General features: G+C 37.5%; 1 protein-coding gene across 2 annotated transcripts in view; it reads right to left on the bottom strand.

Moving 5' to 3' along the window:
• Positions 1 to 1181: 1181 nt before the first annotated feature.
• The window catches only part of LOC126457822 (extracellular sulfatase SULF-1 homolog), a 796827-nt gene continuing 777316 nt past the window's right edge, over positions 1182 to 20692 (bottom strand). The window contains exons 19-22 of one of the 2 annotated variants that reach the window (XM_050094449.1): positions 20260 to 20391; positions 13840 to 14010; positions 12539 to 12629; positions 1182 to 3852 (exon numbers count right to left, since the gene is read on the bottom strand). In XM_050094449.1, the coding sequence (XP_049950406.1) occupies positions 3759 to 3852; positions 12539 to 12629; positions 13840 to 14010; positions 20260 to 20391 (488 nt within the window). In that variant the 3' untranslated portion in view covers positions 1182 to 3758. The remainder of the gene's footprint in view (positions 3853 to 12538; positions 12630 to 13839; positions 14011 to 20259; positions 20392 to 20692) is intronic. The other variant, XM_050094450.1, reaches the window with a different exon arrangement.

The raw sequence follows: 20692 nt of genomic DNA on the forward strand, positions 1-20692 counted from the left end.
CTTTGAAGGATTAATTCATTATGAATTCATGCCATAGGGACAAACTGTTAATCAATTGCACTATCGGGATGTGTTGCAATGCCTGAAATGTAGCGAGACAGTTCATGGCTCTTGCATCATGATAACGCAAGTGCACATTCATCTCTGTTGGTGCATGACTATTGCACAAAAAACGAAATCACTGTGCTGCCTCATCATCCATATTCTTGAGACCTGGCCCCTGCAGACTGTATTTCTTTCCAGAGATGAAAACCCCATTGAAAGGATGAAAATTTGCAACGACAGATGACATTAAAGAAAATTTGCAGACATCACTTTGCGCGGTCCAGCAAGAGGCATGTCAAGACTGCTTCTGGATATGGAAACAGAGTACGGAGTGGTGTATCAATTGTGGAGGAGAGTATTTTGAAGGAGACAATGCAGCGTAGGAAAAATTTTGCGGACAAAGTTCCAGAATTTTTTGAACAGACTTTGTATGTTAAAAATGTTTAGATTTCTCCACTTGGCACTCCATTTTTTATCATTCACAGCTCCACTCACTATCTTCAGAAGGCAAAATGACAATATGTAAACTCAAATAGCAACAGTGAACTACAAATAAGAAATAACAATCAATAAATAAACCCATAGAAACCGGAATACCAACATACGAAACAAAAACACTCTTGTGCACCAACCTAATAGGTTCTCCTTGTGATCATTTTTGTGTAAACCATTTGTAAACAGCATTGTCTGCATAGCTCTATGTTTGTGTTGAGCCTTATAGTTTTATAATTTGTCAATCCATCAGTAGAATCAAGCCTACATATAAAATTTGTTAGGCTCATCTTTTTTTATCTGTAATTGTCAATGTACCAACCTCTTACTCACTAGATAATTTGGTTGCAGATTTGCCTTCCTATAACCTTTTATTAATCTCCTATACAAAGGACACCAAGTTAATGTCCAGGCATTTTATATGGGAAGCTTGCTTTACATGGCTAAATTGACACAGGTGATCATAATGGAATGCAAATGGGTACTGTTGTTGGCGGCAACTTGGCATTGGTGGGGGGAAAGGGCAGGTGAGGGGAGTTCACCAGGCATGCACGAGTGAGTAGCAGTTAGATTAAGCAGTCATTCCTAATCAACACACTACTTTAAATGGAGAAATATTTACTGTACTTAAATGTTTTAAAACATTATGTTTAAAACACAGATTTATTACAATGATTTGTACATTTTCAGTTTCTTCATTTCAACACTGTTCACACATACTTGATTACAATACATACATGTTGGTTTGTAAAATCACATACTGCCTCTGTAAGGAAACAGTGTCTGTACAATCTAATGAATAATACATTGAAAAGATATACAGTTAATATCTACATAAAATCAACTTTACATTGTTTACAAATCCTCATTTCTTAAATAAAAGCTTGTGTTTATTTTCAGGAGCTGTTATTTCAAATGCTAGGTGTTTTTTCCCTTTACAATGATTTGTCATGCCAGTAATATTTGAGTTAATGGTATGTCCTTAATTCTAATTTGATAGTGACTTCTATTAATCACTGCAAGAAGAATTTTATTGCCGAACTCAGAATGCACTTACTAAAGTCTAAAGTCAGGTATATAGTGTGGTATCAAATGAAAACTTTTGTCCAGCTAAAAGTCTCGTAAAAAAAAAAAAAAAAAAAAAAAAGAAGAAGAAGAAGAAGAAGAAGAAGAAGAAGACTGCCTACTGTCCTTATTAAAATCATACCAGAGGCATTAACAGTTGCGAATCAAATCAAAACACTGATGCTGTTGGAGACTCAGTATCTAAAGTTGCTCACACATTCATCTTCTTAGTTATTTTATGTATAAAGCGTTTAATAACCATGTCAAATAACTTAGTGATCTTATTAGTACAGAAAAGGTTGAAGTTAAAGAAAAGAACAGTGAAAATGTTACAAACTTCTAGTACCAATAAAGTAAAAGAATTCATCTGATTGCAGTTAATGTGGAGCCACCTGTAAAATTTCTTATCTCACTATCACAGATAGATCTATCTCTCTCTCTCTCTCTCTCTCTCTCTCTCTCTCTCTCTCACACACACACACACACACACACACACACACACACACACAGTGAAATTAACATGTCTCACTGACTGACTTAAAATTCATTTGGTTGTATTTCTGAATTAAATACAACAAATAAATATTATTTAATGCTACAAGAATGGCACAAACAAGAAAGTAGCAATGCTATAGTTTTGTGAACTTTTTGCATGGTGAAGCAGTTAAGTTAAACGAATGAGCATTTCATAAGTACTGACAGTGAATGTGAACACACATTATTTTTTATGAAACAATATTGTGCCGTTGCATTGTAGCTATACTATTAGTTTTTAAACGGACATACATTTTATGACAAAATAACCATGTAGAAACAGAACTTCACATGTAGTGAAACATTCAAAGACAAGCTAACATTGTGTTAGCAGTATTTATCATTTGAAACTGTAAAAATTTATGTAGAGAAATGGATAAAAATAAAAATTACTAACAAAAGATTAAAAGAATAGTTATATGCTATGAAGCTGCAAGGGAAAACAAAATACCTGCTTTGTAACACTATTTGAGAATGGGAGCAGGTAATTCAGGGTTAAATCAGCAAAACTTCTGCAGCTACATTATGCCATTTATATAAATACAAGTTGAGAAGTTTTGTTGCCATATAGTTTTTCTGTATTTAGTAGTTTGTGCAAGTTGCAGTATTTAAATAGTAGGTTAATTATAGCTATACATCAATCACTTCCAGAGGAAAATCTTTCATATATAAGAAAATCTGTGACATTTCAGTGTGCCTACAACACAAATACTTAGTATTAATAATTACATTATGTTTTGTGTGGCTTACAGTTTTGTTCTTCAGAGAATGTTGCAGATCTTGTGTAAGCACTGCATAAATAGGCCTCTTAATTCCTACACGTACTGTAAAGTGGTGTTTTCAGAGAAAGATATATATTTTTTTGAAAGTGATTGACTTACACATCATTTTCACACAGTATTACCTTCTGTTTTGCAAATCCAACTCTGTAATGCGTGAAACTTTCAAAAACACATCACCTTCTTGAAGTCTCCTAAAATATTCTGAGTTATATATTTCTGATATAACAAACTAAACATTGGAAATGGTATCTCACAAGAGCACATACGAAACAATGGGATGAAGTTCTTCAGTCAGCTTTATTCATTTCAGCACTCTTATGTGCAACAAAAGACAGATTTCGAATGTTTTGTGATTTAATGTGTTCAAATATAGCAGTAGTCACTAGTTACTGTGGTTTTCTCTTCAAAACATAGCAAGGATAGTTCGAAACTTGGCAAACAGGTCACAAATATTTATAATCCATTTATGTAGCAAAGTTGGCATTCCATTCTGCTGAATATAAATGTGCATGTTTCTATACTGAATAATACTCCATAGTACTGCTCCGTATTTTCTTCATATCAAATAATGTAGAAAAAAACATTAATCTTAAAAAAGACAGTTTTACAGTGTTCCTATATTTACATGACAGTATAAGAAGACTGCAGTTATTTTCCTCTTCAGTGTGCATTTCACCTCAGTCTTTTATATAAATTCTGTAAGCTCAATAATTAATAAATTGTCTACTCCTATTTTTTTAAAAAAAATTGCTCATGTGAAATACAGTTTGCAGTCAAGTAGGAAAATAGAGAGAATTGGGAGACGTGGTACGTTATTTTTTCATGTGCTTAGCACGTGCCTCACTGCTGCTGGTAATACTGACGGTACCTTCTCCTGCGTTGCCTCGGTGTGTGGCTCCATTCATTCTGCCATGTCTTACGTCTGTTCCATGGTCTGCAAATTCAAAAATAAAATGAGTCAGTCATCTGTCTCTGTCTAGCAAATAACATGAAGATATAGATTATGGTTTTGCTGTTATTTATTCTCTAGCTGAAATACTTTTTACTCAACAAATCAATGTAGAGTTTTCTCTTGCTGAATATCATGAATAAGCTATATTGTATCCATTTTAAGAAAATAAAAAATGAAAGCATTTAACTTGAAACAAAAAGGTAATAAAGATTCAGTGTACAATGAACATGACCTGCTGAAACACTTAGAAGTAAATATTGCATCACGAACTTCAGGAATATAAGTTTATTCTTAAAAGAACTAGAGTATAAGAGGGAAAATGAAAGGTAAGAACACACGTCTCTGAAGGTGTTACACACTTAAATAGTGGCTCTGGTAGAGAATGACAGTCTGAAGTAGATGGATGTATGGATCATAGAGGAATGATGAGAGAGGAGTTTGGGTGAGGGTGTGGAAAGATTGAGCATCAACAGTTAACCATGTAGTAACTAGCACTATGAGAAGTCACTGAACATGCAGTGTTAGTTCATATCATTTGATATTAAGATGCCATGCAGTGTAGAGAGATAATATTAGTTTATAGTGAGGATACATCATCATAGGGCACATCACTGATGTAAAACATAATTTATTTCTGAAACATTACAGCCCATTTTAGATTTTATATTCCTGTCATCTAATGAACGAACAACAATAGTCTGAAATATGACTTAAAACTCAGACAAGTTGTGCTATGCTAGTAACAGTATCTTAAGACATGTCACACCTGATGCCTCTTTTCATTACTGTCCCCTGTAGCTTTGTATTTCCTTTTCTTTCTAAGCATATTCCATCTTAGTTATTAAATAAATCGTTGTATTGAATCCAACTGAGCATGTAAAAGAGTGTGCAATATCTACATCTACATACATACTCCCCAAACCAGCATATGGTGCATGTTGGAGGGTACCCTGTACTGCTAATAGTCATTTCCATTCCTATTCCACTCACAAATACAGTGAGGGAAAAACGACTGTCCATATACCTCCATATGAGCCATAATCTCTCTAATCTTATCTTCATGGTCCTTACACGAAATGTACATTGGCAGCAGAAAATAATTTGGCAATCAGCCTCAAATACCTGTTCTCTAAATTTTATCAATATTGCTCCTCGAAAAGAATCTCATCCTCCCTTTAGTGATTTCCATTTGAGTTCTCAAAGTGTTTCCATATACTTGTGTCTTGTTCAAACCTACTGGTAACAAATCTAGCAGCTCGCCTCTGAATTGCTTTGATGTCTTCTTTCAATATAACCTGCTGTGGATCCCAAATACTCTAACAGTATTCAACAGTGGTTGCTCTAATGCCCCATATATGGTCTCCTTCACAGATAAACCACACTTCCGTAAAATTCTCTCAATAAACCAGTCAACCATTTGGCTTCCCTGTTACAACATTCACATGCTCATTCCATTTCATACTGATATGCAACGTTCCACATATATATTTAATTGACTTGACTGTGTTGTCAGTACAGTAATAATGCCATATTTGAACATTATGGATTTGTTTTTCCTCCTCATCTGCATTAGCTTACATTTTTCTATATTTAGAGCTAGCTGCCATTCATCTCACCAACTAGAAATTTCGTCTAAGTTATCTTCTATCCTCCTACAGTTGTGACATCTTCCCATACATCACAGCAAAATCGGCAAACAACAGCAGACTTCTGCTTACCCTGTCCACTAGATTATTTATGTATATAGAAAATAGCAGCAGTCCAATCACAATTCCCTGAGGCACTCCTGACGATTCTTTGTCATGATGAACACTCATCATTGAGGAAAACATACTGCGCTCTGTTATTTAAGAAATCTTTGACCCACTTACGCACCTGGTAACCTATTCCGTATGCGTGTACCTTCATTAGCAGTTGGCAGTGTGGCACTGTGTCAAATGCTTTTAGGAAAATCTAGGAATGTGGAATCTGCCCTTCATCCACGATTTGCAAGATCTTGTGTGAGAAAAGGGCAAGCTGAGTTTCACATGAGCGATGCCATTTCACATGAGCGATGCTTTCCACAGCCATGCTGATCTGTGGAGAGAAGCTTTTCCAGCTCGAGGAAATTTATTGTATTTGAACTGAAATATGTTCAATGATTCTGCAGCATACTGATGTTAAAGATATTGGTCTGTAATTTTGAGTGTCCTGTCTCTTACCATTTTTATATACAGGAGTAACCTGTGCTTTTATCCAGTTATTTGGTACTTTTGTGCTGGGGTGAGAGATTGTGATAAGCAGGGAGCCAATGCTGTAGGGTACTCTCTGTAAAACGGAGTAGGGATTCCATCAGGATCTGGCAACTTATTTTCTTTCAACTCTTTCAGTTGTTTCACTATACCAGTGATGCTAATTACTACGTCCTCCTTATGGGAGACTGTGCAACGGCCAAACTACAGTATGTTTATACAATTCTCCTATGTGAACGATTTCTTAAATGCGAAATTTAAAACTTGGGCTTTACTTTTGCTGTCTTCTACCGCCACACATGACTGGTCAACAAGTTACTGGGTACAAGTATTAAACCCATTAGTGATTTTATGTAGGATGTACAAGAGTTTGAAACCTTTTTCTTCCAGATACAAGTCAAAAGCCATAACTACTTTACCATCACATTCATTTTGAATGCAATAGTAAAATACTGAGAGAGATATATGACACGCATATGACAAAGTGGAAAATGATAATTTGAGCTTTGGTTCGGAATCAACAGCAACTTTATTAGAAGGTGAAGCTACCATGCTATAAAGGTATAGAAAATTATAGACTGTAGAGGACAAGGAGAAATTTACTTAGTCCTAGGCCAAAAGAACAACCCACCAAAAATCACTTGTAGGGCAGTACCAGTTATGAATGGTGAGCTCTAAGCACTTACATTGCCAAATGTGAAAAATGAAACTCAGAAGCAATTTACTATGTTCAGGTAAATAGTTACATCTTTTAACTTAAGACACTTGGGAGGTATGGTAGAAAAAGAATTATATGAGTAAAATAAAAGACAGATCACAGAACATAAAAATAGTGGAGTATTCATTGGAAGTCCATTTCCTGTTTTCAAATCTTGGGAGCAGAAAGACTGATAATGGTAATTACAGGTTATCTGAGTAACAGAAAAACAGCCAAGTGTGTAGTGTTTCTGAAGAGGATTTTTTTGCTGTAGACTATTTGTACAGCACAGTTTGTCCTTGATGAGAGCCTTTTCAGTTAGATTTGTTCATCAGCAGATTCTCTTCAGTACTTTATTCCGATAAGTAAATGTAACCTCACAGTTGATTATGTATGCATAAGTAGTGACTGATTAGAACAAGTGATGTTTTGTTTGTATACTGGCCAGATTTCACAATTGAGGTGACCTTTTAACATAGCTCATATAGAAGTGATGAAGTTTTGGACCTGTTTTACAGTAAATAAGTTGGAGGTAGGGCAAAGACAGATGATTGAAGGTTAAGCTTTTTATGCCATATGTACCTCATTTCATTGAAAAGCTGAAGATGATCTCACCTTTGCTAATTGATAAATTCTTGTTGAGCCACAGTCACCTGAAAGATTTTATCATATGCTTCCTTATTCTTTATTGATTGGTTAACATATCTTTCAAGGATCCTTAGGCTACCAAGGTTTAATCTGATTCAAGTTTATTGATGATACAGTTTAGATTTCTTAATTTTCTGCAAGAATTTCATGTCCAACTGCCCTATCAAAAACCTTATTCAGCTTCTGCATACACTTGTAAAAACTTTTTGTATAAGTAAATAATGTGAACATTAATCTTTTCCAAAAAAAAAAGGATTGATTTGAAAGTTCAAGGAGTACTGTCAAAGACAGCTAATATTCAAACCTTCCCTTCCCTTTTGGCTGTACGGCCTTCAGGCCGAAGAATGGAAAGAGGGGGTGGGGGGGACACGTTTTCCCTTTTCCTGCAGCTGCTCTACCAAGCTCATATAGAAGATTATTTCTGGAATATCCTGGCACCATTATACCTGAATGATGACCTTCCTAAATATCAAAGAAACAATAATAGGATGAAGTCCTTGAAGTAACTAGCAGAACACTCCTCTCAGACTTTTCTGGCCTGACCAAAATTGATGAGGCATCCAGTCACAAAATTACTTCTTTTTGATCGTGGTCTTATAATGAGTCTGTGTTTTTCTTAAACTGCACCATAAAATGAGGTCCATACTACCATAAACATTTCCCATTCCTACTAGAGCGATCATCATGCAGCTGAAATACACAGTGCTTTCAGATTTCATGATTTACTCAGAGGAGCAACACTGTACAAAAATTGGCAGCTACATATTTGTAGCCATACTAGCAAAGTATAGGTTTACCACTATGAACTAGGAAAAAAAGGTAAACAGTAGTCACACTTGAATTTGTGCAGCCAATTTATGAAGTTGTCGCTGAACCCCTCCAGTGACATGTACTGATTACCATAAAACTTCCAATAAGGATGAAAGCTGCCTGCTCTATAGTCAGAATCATGAACGATGGTGGTCAGCACAGGTCGAGGCACAGACAGCAACAGTTGCAGTAAACAAATAGAGGAACTTTGCACTTGAAGAAACTGTATGCTACAAATTCTCTCTCTCATTTGGTTACGTAGAATTTATTGCTTATTAGAACTCACAATCAAAGGAATAAAAACTCAGTAAATAACTTGCTATTGTATAGGATAAAAATTATAAATCAAAGTTGGAACCAGCAGAGGAGCACTATGCCAAAATTGAGTTGCAGCCAGAGTCAGTCATAGCTGGCCAAAGGACTGCATTTTCAGGATGCCTCTGTGTTGACAGACTACACTGGGCTAGTCCTCAAGAGTTATTGCAGTTGATTAAGATAACGGGTTCATTGCCCAGTGCAGAACAATTGGTGTGACCCAGGAACACTGCTGTTACTTTGAAATCAGCAGGAAACAGCAGTATTTAACTGCAGTCGAACCAGATCATCATGTTTCAGGCAGCTGGGGGTTTGTCTGCGGCTTTCCACTGGTTTGTCTGCAGCTTTCTCACACGTCACACCTGTCCCCAAACGATCTACAATGCCCATGGAGGACTTGGGCATATCCTAATAAACAAGAATTATCCACATTCCATTTCTGCACTGTTACAAACTTTGGGAACTGATGGATTAACGACAACCAGGAAGATATACAGCACGCTGATAGCAGAGGACTGACAGCAGTAATGTTACAGGGGCAATAAGATATGTAAGTAGCAGTACAAACCTTCTTATTTTCACACATGGAATTCCATACATCCTTTGGTTTGATGTCCCCACACCTTTTTTCATAATGTCTGGGTTATATCCCGCTGTAGTGTTTGGTAAGAGATGAAGGGCTGAACTGTTAAATCTAATGATATACACCCAGTGAAATTTACCTTGACATTCCACCCCATGCATTGCCCATATCCCATAGTATGTTGGCTTTGCCATAAAAAGTGCATTAACCAGCCTGAGAATGTGTGTGACTCAGGCATAGAAAACTTGGATACTATGAAAACCTCATAATTTTGTAATGGTGATTCAGAAGAGGCATAATTTTTTCTGCAAATAAAGAATTTCATAGAGTAAGTGTTTTTGGATGACAAAGGGCGATAAAAGTAACATGTATATCAGTAATCAAATATAGTCATAACATAGGGTTTAAGGTCATGGCCAAGTCAGGAATATTAGGAGGTGTAACCCGGAAAATGTGACACCCAGAGAAAATAGTTAACAGGTACTACTTAGTTCATTAATGTGAGTTTAAGTCATGATACAGTGCCAGTGGCTTAGAATGAGAATAAAGAGATGCAATGGTATTGTTTGGTTAGGTTTTACTGTCTTCATTCAGCATTGTCTTAAAGCAGCCTACATGCAAGATACCACACGTATGCGAGATGGTCATCAAACCTAACATTATTAGTTGAACCGCTCCATGTCCCTTGAGAAGCAATTTTCATGATAGCAGTAAACCCACCAGCAACAGCCGACTGAACAAAAGAAGTGACATAGTGGGAAACTCTAGTAGATGTTGGAAGAGATGTAGAAGTAAAGGAATTAAAGCGATTTTTTATTGTATGGCACAGGTGGGGCGTCCATAGTCAGGAAATTGCAAGATTAATGTACAGCACAGGTGAGGCTTGTATAGCTCACAGTGATAAAGTAACAGAATAGTATGCATATAGATTAACAAAATGAGAAGTGTGCAGGATAAGTGATGTCTTTTTTTTTATGTTAACCCCAGATAATGTGTCATATTATTTGTGCACATGCGGGGTATAACATAATGCAGTATTTGAGTATATCATTTGAATTGTTGGAGAAATATGATATATGTAATAGGCAAATGTGGGAGACACAAATTTAGCATGCAAAAAGTAAATAAGTTAAAATGCCTTCCTGGTTCCCATTACCCTCCCACAACCTGAAATGCCATACCTGCTAAAAGGATTAAAAGTGACCTGAAGTAAACAATGTGCAGAGAAGAATGTATGGACTTCATGGTTGAGAGGGCGAAGTGATATGAATGAAAGTGGAAATGTGGCGAATTTTTCTTCATGGAAGGAAGGAAATTGTAACGATAAAAAGTTATAAATGAGACATGGAACCAGTAGAGGAGCACCATGGTAAAATCAAGCCACAACAGAGTCGGTCGCAGCTGGCCAATGGACTGTGTTTTCAGCATCTTCGCAACACTTCTGTGTTGAGAGACATCAGGCCAGCCTGTAGAAGGTATTGCAGCCAATTAAGACAATGGGGTCATCATCCAGCACAGAACAATTGGTGCGACCCAGGTACATTGCTGTTAGTATGAAATCAGCAGGGAACAGCAGTATTTAACCACTGCCAAACTAGCTTGTCATGTTTTGGCCAGCTGGGCAACATGTGATGCCTAGTCTCTGTCAATCAGAGTCATCACTGTAATTCTGCAACCACTGGGTCACACTCAGTGCCTGTCTTCCCAGCTCGAGCAGCCAACATTGTGTCTGTCCATGCTCTTCAGTGTCACTCCAGACTATGACTCAGAGCAAAGCTGTCACTATGTACCAGGGACACTGTGACTTTATGCAGTGGAATAGATGTTGGTGACACTCCATATCCATAGCACATATGGCCAGGTATTACAGTCCCAGCCAGAATACCAGAGATGCCAGCTCAGCACTCTGTCCACTCCACTCGCCGTACACTGTCGCCTGTAGCTACAGTGCTGGATATTATGAGGGAACACCTGAGTGTGCCAGAAAATAGAGCACACTCAGAAGACTGTTTGAGAAAATAAATTAGTAAAGGATTATTGTTCATCACAGCTGGTTTGTCTGCAGCTTTCCCACACATCACATCTGTCTCCTAACCATCTGCAAACCCATACAATGCCCACAGAAGACTCGAACCCATCCTCACAAACAAGAATAATCCATGTTTCCCTTCTGCACCATTATACATCAGTCATGTTCGGTTCTTGCACTGGCTACAGCATTCGTGGCAGAGTGCTCAGGACATTACTGAACACTCACTGGCTGTCAGAGAATACTGATAAAGAATGAGCGTAAACTTGACCCGCAATGTTTGTGATTCTGACTGTAACAGTCAGCAGTACAAGTTATTGGACATACTGTGAGTCATAACAGTAGATTCTGGTAACTTAACAAATCATTCGGAGTCTCATAACCTTTTGTTCCAGTTATAAAAGGTAATTTTATTTCCAATAAAATTTGGCACACATCAACTATCTGAATGTAGCTTCTTTTCAAACATAGATTATCTTTGTGATCTAGCTTACAATATTGGGTAAATGTTACTTTCTCAGTTTTCACTTGGGCTACATCCTGTCTTCCTGTTACCATTTCTTACTCGATTATTAAACACCCTTCTTTGTGTTTCCCCTCACACTTGCTATTAGTGTCATTTTTTGTGAAATCATTAGCTGTTTTCCATAATTATTTGTTCATTATGAAACTTCGAGTTCCCTAATAATCCATTTGCATCTAACTGGATGATTCTGTAGCATTTCAGTCACTGGTATTACTGTTTTAATTTTTACTTTAAATATTTACCTTAGCTCACAAGACTTAAAAAGATGCAGATGTTTAAATTCCATGTTTCTATTACACTAACTGATTAGCAGATGCATTTCTGCTGTGGTATATTATGGAAAATGAATTTACATTAATAACTGTTGCTTCTTAAAGGTTAATTTCAAAAGCCTCTGCCAGCTGGCAGTGGGACTGCAACTAATTTCAGAGGAACAAAGCCATTTTCAGTGATGCATATACTACGTAGCATTGTTGTAAAGCATCCCATCCCATGCAAGGGATACAAATGACAATGAAAGCAGGACTGTTCAAATATTTTTTGTCTGAAATAAATGCTAAGCCATTGTTTGTTTATTTTTAATGAAAGTAACTATGAAATGATTCAGCCATGCAGAAGCTCAGAGAAAATCCCTAGTGAACTAAGTAAAATGAAACTTCTGTGCCAAATGATGTAATTATCTATGCTAAAGGAATAAGAATTTACTTCCGTATCTATGATCTTACATTAAAATCTCTTTACGTGCATTCCAGTTTAAGAGTGAGCTTTAAAATGTATCTGAGAGTGACATACTGACAGGTTAAATTTATAGTTTTTTTCATTTACTCACTTTGATAACTTCTTCCTCTGTTTATTTGGAGTTAGCATGAGAACTGACTCACTGATGATGTGCTTAGCTGATGGCCTATCTAGACTGGGATCTTGAAAGAAATTCATAAGACAAACAATGAATGTAGGAGGTGTTCAAAAGGGAGGGTGGTTAAATTACAGAAGACAGTTAATGACCAAAAAATTAACAAAGGACAGGGGAATGTGTCAGATTCTCCATTGTATAATGCAAGGCCAATTGCGCAATTTATTATTTTATATTTTGCATTTGTTAAGATGTTCATTAAGCATATTAATAAGTTCACCAGCCATGTCCAGGTCTCCCAGCAAATAGACCAGTTCATAAAAGAAAAATCAAACCATTTCTGTTAATTTCACCATTAAGTTGGCACCTTAATTTTGTCATTTAATCTGATTGTGTCAGCTGCTTTACTATCTATCAGATGTCAAAAAGAGTCTAAAATAAGTACCTCATCAAGTTTGAAAAAAATGATTATATGACTATAAAGTACATTCTGAAGTTCTTTCTCCAATGCAGAACATTCAAGTATCCTGTGATAATGAGTGGCCCAAATAGTACGAAAGGATATTTGCATCTAATATAGAGGAAAATGTTGACTAAGTGAAATAGCAGATTATATAACTAAATTTTCCTTGAATTTAAGATGTCTTTTTTGGAGAATGAAACACATACAGAGGTGATAACAATGACCTATATTCATGGTTTCTAGGTACACATCATTAATTGACTACATGACCGTAAGTCATTATGAGTCAAAGAGAAAATACACCTGAATTTGTGATATACAGTGTTCTGTAACACATTTTTGTACCTTAAAAAACTTATTCCAAAGTACAACTCTGGAAGTAGTTTATCCAATACATGAACAGCTAGGAATACTTTCTCTCTAAAACTTGCCATAACACTATGTTATTCTTATTCTTAAACTACATACCTACATTTCTTTGCCGCCGCTTATATATCTTAACGAAATTGGATAGCCTCATTATATAATATGACTTTGTGCAATTTAAAAAAAAAAAAAAAAAAATATGATTTTCACTATGTAGCATGTGTAATAGATAGTTTTTACGATAACATTTCATCACGGTTTTTTTATACTTTATATAAATTATGTAGAAATCAGGTAATAAGAAATTTTTTTTATTGTGAGTTGTAGACTGTGCTTAAATGTTTACAGGAGATTTCACTGTATACATTACCAAATGTCTCAAATCAATGCTAAGAAGTAGTTTATTAAATTTGATTGAAAATTTCAAACAAATCAATGTACTACATACCTTGAAAGTGTACATGCTTGTGCCTCCTGTAAAGCTGCGCATCAGCAGCTGCATTCCCAACAGTGCACTGTGCACTACCACGACAACCCTTCAGCTTTTCCAGCTGGTCATGCAGATATGACAGCTCAGAAGTGTTGAGAGAATGGACTCGATTCCACTGTTGAAATGGATCTGTGTGGACAGCAATAGCAATATATTATATGCACTGAATTATCATATATTTATGAATAATTTTTTGTGCTTCCTATTGGTAATATTTTTTGGCAGCTGCCACACACAAATTCTTGTACTCATACTGGTGTCTGATGATGAATCTCACTGATGACATCAACAATCAGAATATATTATTAGTCTCAACAGTTACTTATGATGTGCAGATTGTTTCAAATTTTCTTACAATGCCTATTGTCTTGCAGTCAGCCACATCAGGTACGATCAATCTGTATGTAGGTGGCAAATCTCTTATTTGTAGCTGTAGCTACATGGATTTAGACATTGACATACCAAAATATAAGTTGGAGCATGCTTTGCAGCACAGTAATAATGACTTTAAAATAATGCTAATATCATTGTAAATAATGATATTATGTTTGTGACACACTGTATAGTTTGCTTTGTTAATTTCAGTTAATGTTGCAATATCTTATACAGTATCAACAGCCATCCCAAGGAACATCCATTTCTGGTCTTAATAGACATAAATTCACCATAATTACATCATAGACAATCCTGGTTCGTCCAATAATTCAAAATAGTATCAGTAATCATATGATCTCCTGTGACGATAATGTTTTATAGTGACTAGTGGTCTAGCTGTATGTATTTTAGTAGTCACTATACTACAATGCTGTAAGACATATAATATGGATACCACTGTGGACATAATCTCACTCTTAGCTGTGACTTAGGTGAGCCTATGTTCTTGAAAAGAAAGCCCTAGTTGCAAAATAAAACACACACACACACACACACACACACACACAGTGTCAAGGGAGTGAGGTGAGAAAGGATGTGAGGAGAGGCAAGGACATTTGGGAAAGGGTGGCTGATGGCTTGGAGGGAGGTAGCTGGTGTACCGAATAAAAATGTGGTTAGAGGAAGTAACTGACGTGTAAGACAGAAATGTGACACATGGGCAAGGGCAATAATAAGTTCATGCAGTGCATGACAATGAATGTGGGGCAATGGAATGGAAGAGAGTGACATAACAGAGGAACAGGAGACTGTGGGGAAGAATTTGTGGGTGCAGGATGAGCAGTGCAGGTTGGAGGTGGGTGTGTCATACCCTTTCCCAACCCGTTGCCACATAGGCCATACCCGTTGGAAGGCCCAGGTACCACTCCTGACCCATTCATCCATATAGCACTTCCTACTCTATTCCTGTCAGAGGCTAATATTGTTCCATTGGAGGCAGAGCCACACATGAAAGCAGCCATATCAAATACCATTTCTGCTGTATTTTCTGTGGACATAACCACCAATCAGCTCTCCATCCAAATGAATAGCCATCGTCAAACTGTGATCAAGAGCAGAATTGGCCACCCACTGGCAGAATATGCTGCTGAGCACAACATGCTCAATTTCAAGGGCTGCTTCACATCTCATGTCATCTGGATCCTTCCCTGGAACTTCAGCTTCCCCTAACTACATAGGCAGGAATTTTCCTTGCAACACATCCTTCATTCCTGCACTCCTCCTGTCTCCACTAATCCCCTGCCCTACATCGACCTCCACGCTGCCTCGAGACGCTAACTTCACTCATCTTGCACTCACATCCTCTTTCTCTGTCTTGCCTTCCTCTGTTCTGTCACAGCCACATAATCCGCTTCCCCACACCAGCGCCATCATGTGTTGCATAAACTCACTGTTGCCAATGCCCATGTATCACGTTCCAACCCTGTGAACCTACTTTCTCTCCTTCTTGCATTCCTATCTGTTGCACCTACTGCCCCCCCTCCAAACTGTCAGCCCACCCTTTCCCAATACTCCCCAGGCTTCATTCTCCCTTTGCCCACACCATCTGACACAATCCCTCACCCCAGTCAACCTGCAGAACTGCAGTCCTGGCTCTGTCTATTCAGCCAACACAATGTAGCCATACAGGTGCTTTTTTTAAGTATACTATAGCTCAAAAACTGATTTGTCCAAAAGCTATCAAAGTTCTGACCCAACATTTCTACTATTTTGTGAGCTGTTATCTTTACTCTAAATTATTTACTTTCTGTCAGAACTTCACATGCCATATTTATATTGACACTTTAAAATATTTAAAACTACTCCAGACACAATGCTCTTTGCAGATGAGCAAAAAATTTTAGGTGTAACTGAAGATGATCTACAATATAGTATGTACCTGCTTGTGAAAGTAGCAAATGAATGTGCACTCATATCCAGAAAAAAACAGAATACCTTGAAGGACTAGAGATAGGATGTTCATATTCACAGGACATGTACATTAGTACTTTATGCAGAAAGGATTAGCATTTGAACCATGTTAGCCTGGAGGTTCAAGGTCAACATCGGTATTGCGGCACAACATGACCTATCAGTAAAATATGTCTGTGGTTCTCGTTGTCACTATAATCTGAAGGTAATTGATCAGTGTGACTTGAGCAGACATGCAGTATACCTCAAGGATGTACGCGTGAATCGTACTGTCAAATCAGTGAGTTCAAAAGAGAGTATATTATTGGCATGAGAGAACATGATAGATCCATCCAGGAAATTACTGTGTTTTGGCAGTGCAACAGATGTGTGCAGAATGGTTCATGGAAGGCTGTAGAACACAAGGAGATGGGTCAGGTCGCACCACTCGCCAAGAAGATTGACCCCTCATCCTAATGGCATTGCAGAACAGATCTGTGTTCTCCTCAGATCTCGTGCAAAAATGGAACAGTATAACATATCATGCACTATCAGGGGTGGCAGTCCATCACCGTTTATTATGGCATGGATTATATGTGCATCATCTACTTCTCTGCCTACCTTTGACGAATGTGCAGAAACATGCTAGAGAGCAATGGTGTATGGAACAATCTCACTGAGGACAAGAATAGCATCAGATGGTGTTTTTGAATGAATCCATATTCTGTTTGTTTGGCAATGATGGCCTGATTTTGGCTTGCCACAGAAAGCTGCAGGGGCATCACAATGACAGCATTCAGGCAAGACATACAGCACCAGCTCAAGGCCTTGTGGTTTGGGGTGCTATTGGATACAAAAACAAACCACAGTTGGTGCATGTCCAGGGCACTGTGACCATTGTGACCTACGTGAACGACATTCTGTGGCCCCTAGCCATACACTTTCTGCACAACACCCCAGATGCCATTTTTTCCGCAAGACAATGCATGATCACATGTTGCTGCTCGATCACATGCCTTCTTGGTGTCATAGGATGCGAGTCTTTTGCCCTGGCTCACCAGACATGTCGCCAATCGAAAATGTGTGGGATTTGGTGAAATGATGGGTGCAGCACTGTGACTCAATGCCAACCACCACAGATGAACTATGGAACCAGGTGAATGCAGCATGGATGGCTATACCACTGGACACCATTCATGCCTCACACCTGCCAGTGTCATCATGCATTGGGCCATGATCAGGGTCCATGGCAGATCCTGTGCCTACTAGGCAACAGGACACACATGCTGAACTGAAGTGACTGAAATGCCAATCATTTCTGCAGAACATAGTAATGTACAAGTCCTTTGAATATGAATGTCCTGTCTCTAGTTGTTCAAGGTGTTCTGTTTCTTTTTCCTTCTTTTTCTGAACATGAATATAATTTAAATAAATCCACATCAAGAACAAAAGTGATGACATTCATAGGATGCAAACAAAAGTGATGACATTTATAGGATGCGAACCAGTTATTTCATACGAAAAGAACTGAAGATGTAAGGAAAGAATTAAATGTGAAATGAATTAAATGCACTGAAATGAAATGAATGAATTGATGAGTATGAAATCAGTGAATAGGCAGTGACATGAAATGGTATCCCTGCCAGTCATTAAGTTATTATGAAATTACATTGTAATGAACCTATAATGAAAACTGAAAATGTGTCAGATATGGACTCTAACCCAAATTTCTTGCTTTTTGTGAAACATTGCCTTAACTATTGGGCTATTAAAGGAGACATACTGGCTTTGACTCTATCAACTCCAGTCTCTTGGTGGTGCTACAGTTACGTACTCTGTGGAAGAACCTCTAGCAGTAGTGTTCGGAAATCATTAAGTGGAAAATCAGTGACAATGACAGTTTGACTCTTGCCTAATGGTTAAGGTGACTGCTTACAAAAAGCAGGAAAGAGTTCCAGTGACGGCATGACAAATTTTCAACTGTCGCTATAGATTTATTATAAGAATTAAACATATTTAATCAAAACAAAAAAGAAGTGCAGGTACAAACTGAAAGAGCATCTAACAGGAAAGCTGAACACCAAGTCGCGCAGCTAAACTGTATAAACTAAAACAAGGAAGAATAAGATTGGCTGTTCAAAGAAAACAGACTGAACAAGTATTTGAGGGTGGAAAAAATCTTAGGCAGTTTAATCTTCATTGATGATGATGATTATGATGATAATCATAATGACAACAACCTTGAGACACTCTCAGGCTTAAAATTTCACAGATACGACTTGATTACACTTTTTTTTTTTTTTTTTTTTTTTAAATCAAATACTGAGTTTACTCCGATACATTTGAAAAACTGTTTATTTCCAAATAATAAGTTATGCGGCACTACTGTATGAGCTATGGAATTACTTCCATGTGGCCAATAGTCAGACCATTTCTGGATGAAGAGCTTTTCTGTCAGCAGCTGGATTTGGCTGTTTAAGTATACGGTGCTTCAATATGGCTTAGATGATGACTATAATTTTAAATAGTAAATGTGGTAGGAAAGTATGTGGCTTCTAAGAAACATTTTTGTGTGTTGTAAGAATCATTTTTGTGTATATTCATCCTCTTGTTCTCACATTCATCCTGAAAAATTATCAAAAGTAGTAACCCATTTTTTAAGCATCTCTTTTTATTGTGTATCTACTACTGCTTCTTGCAGAAGAAAAATTGTGGTGCTTGCTTCCACAAATCAAACAAATAGTAAAGGGTCTTTATATGAACCCCAATGAAAAAAAAAAAAAAAAAAAAAACCAGTTTTAATTTGTCAAGAAATTTACAGCAGTGTAAACTTCACTATAGAGTGAAAGATTTGTTCTAGAAACAAACTCAAGGCTGTGGCTAAGCCTAAATTAAACTCTGTCCAAACAGGTCTTGGAAGGCCCAATGGTACCGACCAGTCACAATGTCATCCTCAGCCCACGGGCGTCACTGGATGCGGATAGGGAGGGGTATGTGGTCAGCACACCACTCTCCCGGCCGTGTGTCAGTTTATGAGACCAGAGCCGCTCCTCCTCAATCAAGTAGCTCCTCAGTGTGCCTCACAAGGAAAGAGTGTATCCCGCTTGTCAACAGCACTGGGCAGACCGGATGTTCACCCATCCAAGTGCTAGCCCAGAGCAATAGCACTTAACTTCGGTGATCTGACGGGAACCGGTGTTACCACTGTGCCGAGGCCGTTGTACATCATATCCATACTCCCAGTAACGTTAGCCCACTGAAGTACACGGGAGAGCTTCGGTGGAACTTGGGAGGGAAGAGGAGACAAAAGTTGGTGTATATGATGACGTTGTCAGTCATGTCTAGATATCTCAGATGATAAAAGGATTACCCTCAAAAGACAAAGATCCCACTTGTAGTTCCACTTGGCAAACAGTTTCAATCTGTAACTAAGTTTCACAATAATATGCATTCTGTTGCAGACAAAGAGTCATACAAGAAAGAACTCCATTTTCTTATTACTTCCGCCTTACTTCCAAGACACCATCTACTACCTACCAATTTTTTTTTTTTTTCACGTAGGCACTTCTGCTGGGTGAAAAGTCTTATTTACTCAGAAACCATCCTACTTTTAACTCATTTATTGTTTCTGAAAGTTAAAAGTAGGTAGCAGCAACTAAGCTGTGATTTATTTCTGCACTGCATGAAATTGACAGTTTAGTGACGGAGAGAAGTGCAGGGATAAAACTTGTAGAGGGAGACCAAAGCTTGAGTACAGGACACAGGTACAAATAGATGTAGTCTGCAGTATTCATACACAGACGACGAGGCTTGTTCAGGATTATCTAGCATGGAGAGCTGTGTCATACAATAACAGTAACAATACACGATAATAGAATTCTCATTCTCAATGTAATATAAATTATGGTTATATGAAAACATGGACACTTCACCACATAGGGAGGCTGTGTGTGTGTGTGTGTGTGTGTGTGTGTGTGTGTGTGTGTGTGCGCACACAGTGAGGCAATTATTGTAATATATTTATGTGTAGATATAAAAATGGAAAAGCAGCTTTACCTATTCTCAAATTGTAGAACGTTATCAGCCCTGTCACAAACTCACAGTACAGGAAGTTGTGAGTTGCGTTAATGGTTCTTAGGCACGCATATGTATTGTTGTTTGCATTCATACAGAAGCAAAATGGCCCATCTGTAAAGGAAGCATATTCATAATTACAATTACTTCACTTTTACTAAAATAAAGAGAGAACAGCAGGTTTTACAAGTAGGAGTTTAAATATTTACTGTAGTATGTAATCTGCTCAAGAAAAAGTTTTTCCCCACCTGCATGTGTGTTAGTGTGTGTTGCTTAGATACAGGGGGCAGGGAGGGAGGGAGAGGGGGGGGGGGAGGAGCAGAGAGTGAAAGAATAAGTATTACAAAATAAAAAAAAATGAATTACTATGAAATAAACCAAAACAACAATCAAAATTTGGAAATTCACATCTGTG

The sequence above is a fragment of the Schistocerca serialis genome, chromosome 2 (assembly GCF_023864345.2).
Source record: "Schistocerca serialis cubense isolate TAMUIC-IGC-003099 chromosome 2, iqSchSeri2.2, whole genome shotgun sequence".
Classification (NCBI taxonomy): Eukaryota; Metazoa; Arthropoda; class Insecta; order Orthoptera; family Acrididae; genus Schistocerca; species Schistocerca serialis.